At 47.8% G+C, this 15,039-nt stretch overlaps 1 protein-coding gene across 1 annotated transcript in view; it reads left to right on the forward strand.

The window, feature by feature from the left end:
* LOC115619129 (zinc finger homeobox protein 3-like) overlaps nt 1–15,039 on the forward strand; it is a 141,040-nt gene that overhangs the window by 43,805 nt on the left and 82,196 nt on the right. The window contains exon 3 of the mRNA XM_030511174.1: nt 4,578–4,809. Within this exon, the coding sequence (XP_030367034.1) occupies nt 4,578–4,809 (232 nt within the window). The remainder of the gene's footprint in view (nt 1–4,577; nt 4,810–15,039) is intronic.

Here is a 15,039-nt window from a genome sequence, read left to right on the forward strand (position 1 = left end):
GCGATAGCGGTAGGATAGATTGGAAAAAGGATGGAAATGAAGCAAGGATTCGGGATGCAGAGAGAGAGAGAGTCACCACCGTGGATCCAGCAGTGTCCCGGGAATCCGTCGTCGTTGGTGATGGGAGTCCTTCAGGGTTCGTAGTCGGTATCGGAGCAGAGTGTCCTCCAGGAGTCCGCAGTAGTCGTTGGAGGTGGGTGTCCTCGTCGAGGCGTCCTTCTGGAGTCGTCCCCTTGAAGGTACCCCATGGAGTGTGTCTCGCGGAGTTGCCCTCATGGCGATGTCTCATGGAGGGTGTCCCTCAGGGTCCATAGTAGTTATCGGTGGAGAGTGTCCTCATGGAGGTGTCCTTCTGGAGTCATCCTCATGGCAATGGCTCCCTGGGGATGTGCCTCATGGTGATTACCTTTTCCCCCTTTTATAATGAGTTGGGGGGAGTACCTCTGTTCTTCATGTCACCTATTACACTGGTGGACCAGTTTCCCTGGTCTTGCAGCCAGCTCTTCAACTGCAGGTAATTCTTGGGATAATGGGCAATTCCTCACACCAATCCTGGAGGTCTTAGCTCTTTCCCACTCATCCCTCAGGCAATGGACAGTGGAAGAGTCTTATCTCAACTCCTCCCACCCATCTCTGAGACAAAAGATAGGTGGAATCCCATCTCAGCTTCTCATGCCAATCTTTGAGACAATGGACAGTGGATTCTGATTTCAGATCAGTCTCTCACGTAGCAGCAACATGGATCCTCAGTCCTGGTTACACCAGCCTCGTCTCCGAAGAACGTAGTCTGAGTACATGGCACAGGGGTGAGGACTGCCTGCAGTCAGACGGATTAATACAGCTGTCACATTAAATTACATGATTACTGAAAAATAGTGTGGGTGAGGCAGTGTTAGATGGGGAAGAGAGAGATGGTAAAATAAACAAAGTTTGGGGTATGTGAAGGATGGAGGTAGAGAGAAAGAAGAATTGAAAATAATGTCATTCCTTTGTTTAAAAATCAGATTTCTATATTCATGTGCTGTGAACATTTATTATGCTATTATTTATTAGAAGAAAACAATTCTAAGCCAGGTGTTAGACAGTGAAGGCTGGAAAGTCAGTTCCCCAGCCCGGTGCAGGTCAGCGTGTCCTGGCATATGTGTGCTCGCTCGTGCTCGTGCCTCTCCCGCACTTGTCAGTCTGTGCCTGCGCCCCCTGCACCCTTCTCCTGCTGTGGCTGATGCTGCGCTGGCAGCCGTGGGCAGCACTGGTGTGAACACCACCTGGGTGCCCTCATCTCCCTCCTCCAGGTTTCGGGGAAGGGGACTGTGCACAGTGCAATCCCCAGAGAGGTTAATTGCTGTCTGCTGGCCCCCAGTGCTCTGCGGTGCGTATAAGCACAAGTTATAATTTTAATCTTATCTATTTAAACCTTCTTCATGTTCAGACCTTCTAAATGGTGCCGACTTCTTCCAGCCAAACCCAGAGGAAGGGGGAGGTCATTCTGCAATACTCCCTAAACTGTCCCAAAATGCTCTTGGGGGGGGCAGATCATGTGGGGCAGGGCTGAAGCCACTCTGGGGCGCACAGGGCAGAGCTGCAGTGGATGGCTCTTGATGTTGAGATGAAGTTGCCAGACCTGGGGTGTTTGTAACCAGTGATGAGCTGGTGTTCCCCCAGGAAGGGTTGTGGAGGCTGGGGGCAGGCAGTGCAGGGGTTACAGCAGATGGAGGAGGTGAGGTCTCTGAGCAGGATCCTCCTGCCCTAATCACCGTGCAGCTTTGCCCAGAGACCCGAGCACTTCCCCAATGGAAGACGGGCTGAATTTTGATGTGTGTGTATGGATAGTTGTTGGGAGCGGCACAGTGTTGTGCTGCGGTTAGCGTACGTACAGGAACAGTCCGTGTCCCCCAGGAAGCTGTACTTGTGAGCCATATGGTTGCCATCAGAGTGCTCCTCTGTTTCTGATTTAAAGCAGAGCTTTGACTAAACCTGATCAATATTTTGCATGCCATGCATGAAGAACCAGATGTTGGAAGTTTCCTATCGTTGAGAGGGAGGGGGCAAACACATCCCACACACCACACACACCCTCCCCCCAGACTTGCAGAAATCAATGTTCTCTGACAGAAGTTGGTTGGTTTTCCAAAGAACAATATATTCTTTTGATTTTCAAGTTGATTTGCCTTTTAACAAGGTTCTGGTTTAATATTTTGAATTTTTTTTCTGTGATATGGATAAATTCTCACAAGGGGAAAGCTTAACGGTGTGATGGACAATAACTACATGTACTTGTCCAGCATCTTATCGTTTCCACCAACTCACAGCTAGTACTTGATCATCCATCATGTTGTCTTGCTTTGGCCTGCTCCTCTCCTCCATTGGAAGACTGATGTGAATCAGAGGTAGGCATGCAATGTTGTGCCATGTCCAGGGTGGACTTGGTGGTATTGGCACCCTCAGGCACAACAGGCAGGTGAAGCTATCACAAGGGATATTTGAACATGCGTGGAGTGGGAGCAAAAGAAGACCAGGAAATAAGACACATTTATTAAACTGTTTAAAACAAATGTTTTCCTAAAATCCCTTTTTAAATGGGAGCAGTACAGACTGTGCCTCTGGTTCCCACAGAGACTATGTCCTTAGTATTTCCTTGAACCTGGGACCAGATTTTTCACTAATTGCTCACCAGGGGTTTCCTCTACCTTCTTGCAGAAGCTGCTCCTGAGCCTGTTGGCACTGCCTAAGCTTGAACGTGGTGTTTTCAGGACGAGGGCTTCCTGACTGCTGGAAGACAGGGCTTGCCATGTATCTCCTGGAGCGAGACCCCCCCCCCCCCAGCCCACAGCACGATGGGGTGGAAGGGAGGTTTTATTGCAGAGGTTGGACCTAAGTGGGGCAGAGCAAGGCTGGTTAAGCTGGGCCATGCAATGCTTATGTGGCTCTTGCAACCAGCTCGCTAACCTTAGCTTTTTATGTCTTAAGCCGTTTCTCTTTTTCTGGCTCAGGAAGAGGGTAATGCATGCAAACAATAGAAATGAGAGGAAGAAGAAGTTCTTATGAGGGAAAACAGCAAAAAGTCTTTTGAGGGAACCAGTGGGATTAGCGCCCTAGTGGATTCTTCAAATATTACAGTGAATTTAATTAAATACATCATGATCCCAAAAGAGGCCAGTCTAATTAGCCAGATCTAGAATACATTTATTCTCTTCCCTCACCCTTCCAATCAGAAACATCAGCATCAGCTCCTATCCTATTTTTAATCATTTTTAGACTCAGAGGGCTCTCCTTCCTCCATGTTAGCTAAGCACACAGCACTGGGTAATATGTGTCTTTTATCTTAGCTGTAACTGAGATAATACCCATCAGATTTTTTACCAGAAGGTCCTGGCTGCATGTAGGCAATATTTTTGATTAATGAACCTTGAGATCATGTCCAAATCACTGTACTATGTGTCTTGGGTGAAGTGCATGGTGAGGACAGAGTTTCACGAGATGACCTAGAAGACATAAAGAGGTCTTGGGGTTGGACGGTGGGAGCTGGCAGGGATTGTTGTGTAGCTGAAATGTAGGTGTGTGGTGGAAGCACCAAATGGTCTTCACTGATGAGTCTTGTGTCATTCGACTTTGGTATCCATTTGTCCTCCACTCGTGATAAGCGTTACTGTGGGAATTGGAACAGTTACTGTGAACTCAGCCCTGCCGCTGCCTGGCCACTGTGCCACAGCAGCCAGCATAGCTGTAAGCACTGAATTCTTCCCTCTGCTTTTGACAAGTAATTGCCACATCCTTGGGATCTGTGACATAAAATAGCTGTTTGTTTCCCTAGCATGGACCTCTGTGCCAGACAATTGATAGATTTTGTTAAATAATCCAGGTATAATACTCCTGAATTAGCCACATTGGCTGTGGTAGCACAGCTTCAGAAGGGGGCAGGGGTTTTCCCAAGTGCTAACCTCTTGTGGCGATACCCAGCTGCATGCTCACCATGGGCTTCTCAGTCTGGATCACTGTCACAGCTGTCTTCCAGGCCAGGCTGCTGCTTTCTTCCACATCCAAGGGAGTAAAACCTAGATGTCAGGGAACAGAGTGCTGGGTGATGGATAGGATGGCACACGTGCTCTGCTTCCATATGCTGTTTCTAGGACCTCTCGATCTGATGGGTTCATTGTGTTCTAGGATTGTTTTGATTTTATTCTTCCTAGTTTTCAATGAGAATTTATCAAATTTAATTTTATCTGTTTGACATGTAGTTGGGTCTCCTCCCAGGATAAGCTTTAAATGTGAAAGAATTAACCACACATAGGTCGTGAACAGTTGTTAATGTTGGATCTGCTATTTTCTTTCACTGAAGGAGATGATCTCGCCTATCTCAATTTTTGCTTCTGTGCTTGTTTCAGTATGTTATGTTTTCTTGCTTCTAAGTGGGAGCGTGCGTGGTACCTTGAGAATAAACAGGCTTGATCTTACTGTGTCTTTGTCAAAATGTGGTTTCTTACTTAGTTCCCAGGTGGCTTTTAGCAATTTACAGCGGACTAACCCAGGGAGAGTAGACATGGTAAAGGAAATTCACATCTCTACTTTGTTCTTCACAGCACCTTCAGCATCACGAGAGCTGGGTTGAGGGTGAAAGCTGCTATTACCACTGTGTCCTCTGTAACTACTCCACCAAGGCCAAGCTGAACCTTATCCAGCACGTGCGATCCATGAAGCACCAGCGGAGTGAAAACCTACGGAAGATGCAGCGCCTCCAGAAGGGTCTTCCTGAAGAAGAGGAAGACCTGGGACAGATCTTCACCATCCAGAAGTGTCCAGCAGCTGAGGCTGGTGAGTGCTGCCTCCCTTGCATGCACAGGGTCAGGCTCTTGCCTCCTCTGTGTCACAGGATTGGACTAGCAGTATCAGACCTTCCGTGCAGTTCCATGGCAAGCTCGGTGGCTTTCTTGCTTCTCTTCCCTGCTGTGAGGATGATGCTTATTGCTTATCAATAATGTGTTATGAAAGTCCCGGCTGCCCTGAGGTAGGACAAGACCCTGCTATACCTGCAGCATCTAGCATACCTCTGCCTCATGGGGCTTGTGGGTGGTAGCTCTGAAGCACCAAATATTTACACGTGTTCTTCATTTTGTAATATTTGAGTGTCTAGAGATACCATCACATTAGGACAGCTCTAACAAACTTGTGTACTATACTTTTAATAGATATTTTGCAATGCATCAAGTGAGGTCCTGAGGTGCAAACCTGTCCCAGTTTGTTCATTGGTTTCTAGTATTTCAGATACATTGGATCGTGAGGAGGAGCTAGTTGAAAGGGGTGGGCAGGAGAAGGGGTGAGCGTCAGTCTGTTTGCTATGTCTCCTCTTGACATGGTGGAGAAGGTGAAAGGCTTGGATGAAGCATATACTTATACAGAAAGGACAGATAATAGGAAAGGGATTGCAGCTGTGAATCTAGCAAGAGGAAAAGGTGCCTTAAGGGGACAGTTAGGCTGGGCAGAACAGAAATTGTACTTTGTTTAATCATTTAAAGGGTTAAAAAGTTTTTTATGTTGGGGAAAAGCAGGACGTCATTAACTCCTCTTTGGAGGGAGGAGGGGGAGGAGGAGGAGGAGAGCCTACCCAAGTCAGCTGGTGCATGTGCTGTCAGGGATGTGAAGATGCTGGAGCTGGGGGGATGCCAGCGAAACCCTTCAGAGCCCTCCTCGGCTTCAACCAGGACTTCCCTCCAGGACTGCTGTTGAAATGGCTAAATCTTACAGAAAAGTGCTCTGAGGAACTGGCATTCCTCAATTAATGTGCATAGAGACAAGGAAAGTGATTTTAGCTTAAAGGCGTTGAGAAAGGAAAGCAGCACCACTGGAGGAAAATACGTGTGGGTCTTAGAAATATCTCTTGAATTAAGACCTGGGTTGCGTTGCTGTTATTCATGTTAGTAACAAGGATGTGAAATAGTTGCAAAATACCCAGAAAGTAAAAGAGGAGAATTTTCAGTAAGAGTTAAATTAAGTCTCATGGAAAAAAGTGACCAGTGTGTGAACTAAGCAGCCCAGTGGAGTGGAGGGCATGGAACATGCTTTCCCAAAGGTCACGGTGACAGGGAAAGCATGCTGTGGTTGCCACACCACCCTGGAGGGGACAGCAGCTCTCAGAGCTGATCCGCTTCTCTGCGGTGCTCTGCTGTAAAAAAACATTCAGATTTCGAAAGGATATGTTGAAGTGTTGTATGGTTTGTGAGTTTTCTTTAAAGCAAAATGGACAGAGAGGAGATAACATCTGTGCCCTTTTCTGATACACAGAACAATCTTGGAAACCCTTGTTTGCTTTAAAAATATGTGTTTACCTTGTCTTTTACTTCGGAAACTTTATCTTTCCTTGTATGTTTGCCAGGATTATGACGTTGCAGGTACTGAGAGTGCAGAAGCTGACTAGCTGAGAGGGAAAATGGTCTGTTGACCATATAAAAAAAATTTTTTTTTTTTTTTGTTAAAAGTCTTGATAAATCACTGCAGGTATCATGGTTTAAGGCCAGCCGGTAACTCAGAAGCACGCAGCTGCTTGCTCACTCCCCCTCTTCTTCCTCCCCCTGCTCCCGGTGGCGTACTTTCACCACCAGGTTCTGCACCCAGACAGTGATATCTTGCCACAGTGCAGCAGCCCAGATGGGTTTACCTCTGCGTTGCCAGTTGCTCTGCTTCCATTGCTGCAACCACCCCCACAGGGCATTTGCCACCATCCATGAGTCAGTAGAGAGATAAAGTACTGGCCATTTTTCTTGTTCAGCAATGTCCAAGGCCAGCTGGATGGCTTTCACCTCTGCAAACTGACTTGATTCACCATCTCCTTCAGCAGTTTCTGCAACTTGTCCCAGGGGACTCCACACAGCTGCCTTCCATCTCCTATGCTTTCCCACAATAGGGCAGGACCCATCAGTAAACAAGGCATATTGCTTTTCACTCTCTGACAGTTCATTATATGGTGGGGCCTCTTCAGCACTTATCACCTCCTCTTCTGGTGACATTCCAAAATCTTTGCCCTCTGGCCAGTCCATGATGACTTCTAGAAATCCTGGATGACTGGGATTTCCTATTCGAGCTCGTTCTTTAATTAGCGCGGTCCACTTACTCCATGTAGCATCGGTTGCATGATGTGTAGAGGAGACCCTGCCTTTGAACATCCAGCCCAGCACAGGCAACCGGGGTGCCAGGAGGAGCTGTGCTTCAGTGCCAATCACTTCTGAAGCAGCTCGAACCCCTTCATAGGCTGCCAGTATCTCTTTTACAGTGGGAGTATAGCTGGCCTTGGATCCTTTATATCCCCGACTCCAAAAGCTGAGGGGTCAACCTCGAGTCACCCCTGGAGCTTTCTGCCAGAGGCTCCAGGTAGGACTATTCTCCCCGGCTGCGGTATACAGCACATTTTTCACATCTTGCCTGGTCCAGACTGGTCCAAGGGCTACTGCATGACCTATTTCTCGTTTAATTTGTTCAAAGGCTTGTTGTTGCTCAGGGCCCCATTTGAAATCCTTCTTCTTCCGGGTCACGTGGTAGAGAGGGCTTACAATGAGACTGTAATTTGGGATGTGCATTCTCCAGAACCCCACAACACCTAAGAAAGCTTGTGTTTCTTTCTTGCTAGTTGGTGGAGACATTGCTGTTATCTTGTTGATCACATCTGTGGGGATCTGGCGACGTCCATCTTGCCATGTTATTCCCAAAAATTGACTCTCCTGTGCAGGTCCCTTGACCTTATTCCATTTTATGGCAAAACCGGCCTTCAGAAGGATTTGGATTATTTTCCTCCCTTTCTCAAAAACTTCTTCCACTGTATCACCCCACACGATGATGTCATCAATGTATTGCAGGTGTTCTGGAGCTTGCCCCTGTTCCAGTGCAGTCTGGATCAATCCATGGCAGATGGTAGGGCTGTGTTTCCACCCCTGGGGCAGTCGGTTCCAAGTGTACTGGACGCCCCTCCAAGTAAAAGCGAACAGGGGCCTGCACTCTGCTGCCAAAGGGATTGAGAAAAATGCATTGGCAATATCAATTGTGGCATCCCCCTTGGTTGCCTTTGTCTCCAGTTCATACTGAAGTTCTAGGATGTCTGGTATGGCAGCACTCAATGGTGGTGTGACTTCATTCAGGCCACGATAGTCTACTGTTAGTCTCCACTCTCCATTAGACTTTTGCACTGGCTATATGGTGCTATTAAAGGATGAGCAGGTCCTGCTGATCACTCCTTGGCTCTCCAGTCTGCGGATCAGCTTATGGATGGGAATCAGGGAGTCTCGGTTGGTGCGATATTGCCGCCGGTGCACTGTTGTGGTCGCGATTGGCACTTATTGTTCTTCGACCTTCAGGAACCCCACAACAGAAGGATCCTCTGAGAGACCAGGCAAGGTGGACAGCTGCTTAATTTCCTCTGTCTCCAAGGCAGCAATACCAAAAGCCCATCTATACCCTTTTGGGTCTTTGAAGTACCCTCTCCTGAGATAGTCTATGCCAAGGATGCATGGAACCTCTGGACCAGTCACAGTGGGGTGCTTTTGACACTCCTTCCCAGTCAGGCTGATTTCAGCCTCCAGTACAGTCAACTCTTGGGATCCTCCTCTCACTCCAGAAATACAAATGGGTTCCACCCCTTGATACTTTGATGGCATCAGGGTACACTGTGCACCGGTATCTACTAGAGCCTTATACTTCTGTGGGACTGATGTGCCAGGCCATCTGATCCACACAGTCCAGTAAACCCGAATGTCCCTCTCCTCCACCTGGCTGGAGGCAGGGCCCCTCTAACAGTGATCATAAGATTGTCCGCTTATGTCTTGTAGAAAGGGATTAGTATTCCTTATCACAGGAGCTGGAGTAAAATCATCTCTTCCACTCCATCTGGGAAACTGCTCACCAGAGACTGGAGCAGCAGCTTTCCTACGAGGATCATCCTCGACCATTGTTCTCTTCTTCAACTGACGCACCCCTTTCTCCAGAAGTGAGGTAGGTTTTCCCTCCCAGTTTCTCATGTCTTCTCCGTGATCCCGCAGGTAAAACCATAGGGTGGCCCGTGGTATGTGCCTCCTATATTTTCTTTTTTGAGCAGTAGGGCGCCTTCTGTTAATAGTTGAGACATGGGTTGGTACACGTGGGGAGCTGGATAGATCGCATAAATCGTCTCTCAATTGTTTGAACTCCTGGGACAGTTTTTTCCACAGCTGAAATGATGGAAGGGGTGAGATTGTCTTTGAACTCTCGGAGTTGATGAGTCACTTCATCCACTGTTGGTGGTGCTACGTCATTCCAGGTCATTGATGCCAATGTGTGGGCATATGATGATGGTGCACTCCGTGTAAGTTTTCACCACATGGGTCGTGTACATTCACGTTCATCTGGATCTACAGCTGCATTCCCGGCATCCAGCCTAGGATAGGTCATCTCTATAATGGCTGATTCCCTCAGGGACTGGATGCCTTTCTCTATCGTGATCCACTTGGCTGAGCGACTCATAACATCGTCCTTGTAGGGAAACCTTTCCTTCACAGCTGCCAAGAGCCACCTCCAAAGGCTGAGGGCTCGTTTCTCTTTTGCAATCACTTTTTCAATTCTCCCTTCCCTAGCAAGTGATCCCAGCTGCTTGGCTTCCTTACCTTCTAGTTTGTGACCATTGGCCCCATTGTCCCAGCATCGGAGCAACCATGTGACGATGTGCTCCCCTGGAAGACGGGTGAAATCTTTTGGCATATTCCGCAGCTTGGTCGAGGTCTGGGGTCGAGAAGTCACCTCTTCTTTTTCCTCTTCCTCTGATTCACGTAGAAGTAAGTCTTGTTCAGATGCTGTCCCCTGTAGTAAATGCTTTGGGTCTTCATCTTTCTTCACTGCACTAATTGCTCTTTGTGCCTCTCGTTTGCTTTTCCCCTTGCTTACAGGGGCAACCGATATTGGCACAAATTGGCCATTTGGTTTAGCTACAGTGTCTGTCACCGTGGTTGGAGTGGCTGCAGTGTCTGCCAGTAGGGTTGGAGTGGCTGCAGTGTCTGTTGCTAGGGTTGGTACAGCTGTTGTGCTTGGGGGTTGAGTAACACCCACAGCTGCGTTGTCTGTTGCTGTTGGGGTTTGAGTAGTTGCTGTGCTTGTCAATAGGATTGGTGTAGCTGCAGCGCTTGGAGTTGGAGTAGCTGTGTTGTCTGTTGCTTTGCCATCAGATCCAGAGACACTTTTTTCCCTTTGAAGGTGCTGGATAGTGTTGAGCAGGGCTCTGTAGGCGTAGGCCAAGCCCCAGCACATTGCCATGATTTGTCCCTCTCTGGTATAACCAGGACGACAGCACACCTCGTTTAAGTGTTTTACTAGTTTTTCCAGATGTTGCACTTGTTCAGTGGCCAAGTTCCAAAGCACTGGAGGGGCCCACTGGCCTGGATACTTGCCCCTGCTATCCCACACACCCTGCCACTCATGACTGTCCAGCCTCAGGGAAAATCTCTTGGTGGTCCTCCTATATTGTTGTCTAACCCTTGACCAGATTTGAACCCGATACTGCTCTTTCGAGATCAGATGAAATAGGATGTTCCCAGGGTGGGATGGCCATGGGTAAAACACACTCCATATGTGTGCCAACGTGCTGATCCCCAGCACAATCAGCAGGCAGGTCTCAAGGGTATTCAAAGGCCATCCACAACCTTCAGAACTCTTAAATGCTGTTGTAAATAGCCTGGTGGGGGAGCAGGGAGTGTAAGGGAATGCCTCCTTCGTAGGTTGACTCCCTGAGGAGAAAAAAAAAGATATGCAATTGCTAAAATATTTCATTATATACCTCCCAAAGTATAGAGGTGATGACCACCCTGGGAACGCAAGCCAGACCAGTTTCATGATCAATGAGTCTATTGTATTACAAGTCATTACCATGAAGTACAGTGAAACAATAACCTTAGCCAGGCCCCCCAGCCGATAAACACTAAAACAGCAAATAGTGGCTGTAAGTAAGGTACAACATGCTGAAACTCTGAGATCAAGCGCAACAACTCTGAGAGCCAATAAATCAATATTGTGAGGAGTGACTATTAATCCGAAACAGTGAATGCTTATCACAAATATGGCTATCCACACCCTGGTCAGATCTGTCATTATCTCAACCCTTCGAGCCCCACATTGGGCGCCACAAAGAACTGTCATGGTGTAATCCCAGCCGGTAACTCAGAACCATGCAGCCGCTCACTCACTCCCCCCCCTTCCTCCTCCCCCCGCTCCCGGAGGGATGGGGAGGAGAATCAAAAGAATGTAACTCCCATGAGTGGAGATAAGAACAGTCCAGTAACTAAGGTATTATACAAAACTACTACTGTTACCAGTAATAATAATAATGATAAGGGAAATAACAAGGGGAGAGGATACAATTGTTCACCACCCGCCGACTGATAGCCAGCCCAACCCAAGCAGCGATCTGGGCCTTCCAGATAACTCCCCCCAGTTTATATACTGGGCATGACATGCTGTGGTATGGAATACCCCTTTGGCCAGTTTGGGTCAGGTGTCCTGTCTCTGATTCCTCCCAACTACCCCTCCTCCCTGGCAAAGCATGAGACTGAGAAAGTCCTTGGTCAGAGTAAACATTACTTAGCAACAACTAAAACCATCGGTGTTATCAGCGTTGTTCCCAGGCTGAAAGTCAAAACCACAGCACTGCACCAGCTACTAAGAAGGAGAAAAAAATGACTGCTGTAGCTGAACCTAGGACAGCAGGGAAGTCTCGTTCTAAAAGTGTTTTACTTTTTCAAATGGCCTGAGATAGGTTCCTTTAAGCTTGTTGGTTCTTCAACAAAAACTAACAGCAAACAAGACACTGTCATTTTCTTTATCATATTTTATTTCAAAGCTTAAAAATACAAGTAAGGATAAGACTCTAGAATTCAGGGGGATCAGGGGAAATCCCTGATCCGTTCTGGAGGTCTCGTTGACCTGAGCTGTTTGATTTCACACAGTTTTCCAGCCCATTGTTGAGCAGAACTGAGCAGACACTCCTCACTGGTGTGCTAGTGGCTATGGGCGCAAGGTGCTGGTCTGGTTGGACCCACAGTGATGGGAGTTGGATTTGGCTGCAGTACACCCACGGGGGAGATCAGGTGCTTTCATCTCCCATTTATTCTGATCCCGTTATGGTATCAGAACATCAACTCGAATATACAGCAGGGTGGTCCTGTCACCCCACCCCAGCGGCTGGGCTGAGGACGTATCCTGGGGGAAGGCACGTCAGGATGCTGCAAGCATGGCATCCATCAGGGGCGGGCCTCTCAGCAGGCAAGATCAGCCTCATGCAGGGCACAACAGCAGTTTGTTTCTCAGCTTTAATTTATTCAGTGTAATTACTTAATGTGTAAAATGATCTCCTTCCAGCAGGCTGATCCTTCCCTTTTTTCTGTGAGTTTTAAACTCCTAGTCTTGTTTTGCTGTAGTCTTGGCTGTCAGCACTATGTAGCAGAAATATGCACATTCCTGGGCTTCAGTTCTCTCTTCTGTCATGTTTGTTTTGTCTTGGTTTTGAACTTTGCTGGTATGTTTGGCTGTTCCAGCCCTTCAGGAGAGCAGCACATTCTGTGTGGCTTCACCGACGAGTCTTCCCAGCCCAGTGCTGCCAGTGTAGGAAATGCGCGTCCTCCGTGGCAGGGCTGCACTTTGGGTGTGCAGGTGGCTCTCTGCCTTTCTTCCTCCCATCCAATACGATGGTGTCTACTGTATCCCTGTTACATTTTCTTTTGTTTTTTTCTGAGGGCTAGGTGGCTTCCCTTGCTGCCTTTTGATAAGGAGTCTCTGGTGGTAATGGATAACACAAGAAAGTCTTCTCTCTGTTCAGGCACCTTGAGCAGAAAGCGCTTTTCTGATCTGTGACATGTCTCTGTCAGGGGCCCAAAGGGATGGTGACTTTTTTGCTGGTTTGATGCATTACAAGTGCAGTGGTTTGTTTTGATGCTGCTGTTACTCTCTGATAATCATCGCTGTGATTCTCCCTCCCCTTCTACTTAATTATATTTGGTTTTAATTGTTTCCCTACACATATAATATCAGTTTGCCTTTTTTCCCCAAAGTGAGTCACCTTTTGTTATCACCGCTATTTCTGAGGACTCTCAAAACATTTTGGTCCTCACAGCTTTTCTACCTCTGCAAAACTCCTTCCTGGGATGGGGCCCAGCTCTGGGCTGGCTGCCTGGGGAGGTTGTGGAGTCCCCATCCTGTGAGATGCTTGAAACCCAATGGGCAAGGATGAGGCTGAGGTCCTGAGCACACCATGACTTGTGCCTGTCTCCTCTCCTTGCAGAATTGTAAGTACTCAGAGCAGGGCTGAGCTGGCAGAAAACCATTCCCTTCTTGTGCTGGCGTGGCTGGCCAGCTGTGGGTTCACCTCAGCAGCAGTGTGAAACATCATCCTTCTCCTCACACTTTGGTCTGGTGTGCTGTGACCAAGAGCAAGCAGGCACAAGGGATCATGTTGTAAGGGGATCCCAAGTTCCCAGGGGATGGCAGGGTCCAGCCAGTTGCTTCTGCTGCTTCCAGGGCAGACCCCCAGGCCAGCCATGACCCAAGGCAAGGTGCCGTCACATGCAGCCACGATTACTCCTGCTGCTGCTGGAGACCTTTGTGGATTTGCTAGAAACGTTGAAAGAGTAATTACCACTTTTTTCTTTCCCTAACTTCAGTCAGTTTGTGCCAATCTTCTCATTCCCAGCATTACATAAAACTGCTGGTTGCAGTAACAAAAGGTGGCTCACCCCTCATACCATAGCCTTGTGTTCCACAAGGCTGCGTAGCCCAAGTGATGGAGTTGCCTTGTTCCCCTTCCTGCTCCGTCCTGTTTGCTCTGTGGCAGAGAGCAGATGCCGGGGTTAAACGCTGTGTCTCACTGTGTGTACGTACTTGCTGGTGTGTGCAAGCATGTAGGAAAAAGCATTGCTGTCTCTGGGGCAGTGCATAGATATTTGCTTGTATAGATGCATCTCAGTCCGTTGGAAGAGAGTGTCTGATCATACCTTAATTAGTCCTCTAACAGTCTACAAAGGTCAGTGCCAATTGCCTGTTCATTTACGTTTGTAATTGTGATGGTTCTTGATTGCACATTAGTTGCAAATCATTCCCTCCCACCCCGCAGAAAACACATGCAGCAGCCTAAGCAACAGCCTTGTAGACACGAGGACCTTTGTCTCTGCTTGTGCCAGCAGTACAGCCTTGACTGAAACTTTTGTGTCTTTTGTGGAAGAGAGCTTTACAAGCTGCACTTCACTTCCAGTAAAGGGATGATGAAGTCGTTGGCAGGGAAATTATATGGACATCAGGCAAGAAACCCAATCCTCCTTGAACTGGATAATTAAAGATAATTAAACTTTTCTGCTTGCTCTGAGAAGTATGCTAATTATGCAGGAGATAGGGAAGTAAGCCCAGGCTGGATGTTCAGCTTTCTTGATCAGAAAGAATACAGCTTTAGGGCTGGGGGTTTATTTTCCTCTATGGGTATTTCTGCACATCTATTGCTGTAGTATCTGGGCTGCTGCCACTGCAGATGTCAGCCCCTTGTTGCAGAAGCATCTGCATAACATTACCTGTAAGCTAATTGATTTTTAATGATGGGGGTTTAGAGAAGAAAAAAACCCAACAACCAACAACATAATAGAAACCAAAATGTTCTCAAGATGTAGGGATGGATGCACTTATGACTCATTAGGTAATGATAGAAATAAGAGTGAAACAACCTGCACCGAATTTTCGTTGTAGCTTTGAAAGTGATTCCTTCTAGAAGGCATCGAGTACAGGCAGCCCAGGTTTCCCCGCTCTTCCCACTGTGTAGGACAAAAGTCCATCAGGTGGATGTCAGGCATCTGTGTGCCTCACCTGCACTGGGGTCCTGGGTGTCCCTGGCCAGGGACTGCTGCTCACACAGCTGCACGGGGTCTGCCACACTCCTCAGGTCAGGAGAAAGTCCTGGTGCTTGTGGTAAGCTTGGCCTGAGCTGAGGTCCCTCAGGAGGAAATACTTCATATTCTCCACAGGAGAATAACTAGATCCAGAAGGGTCAGGTGGAGCTGAGGC

Source organism: Strigops habroptila, chromosome W (assembly GCF_004027225.2).
Source record: "Strigops habroptila isolate Jane chromosome W, bStrHab1.2.pri, whole genome shotgun sequence".
Lineage (NCBI taxonomy): Eukaryota > Metazoa > Chordata > Aves > Psittaciformes > Psittacidae > Strigops > Strigops habroptila.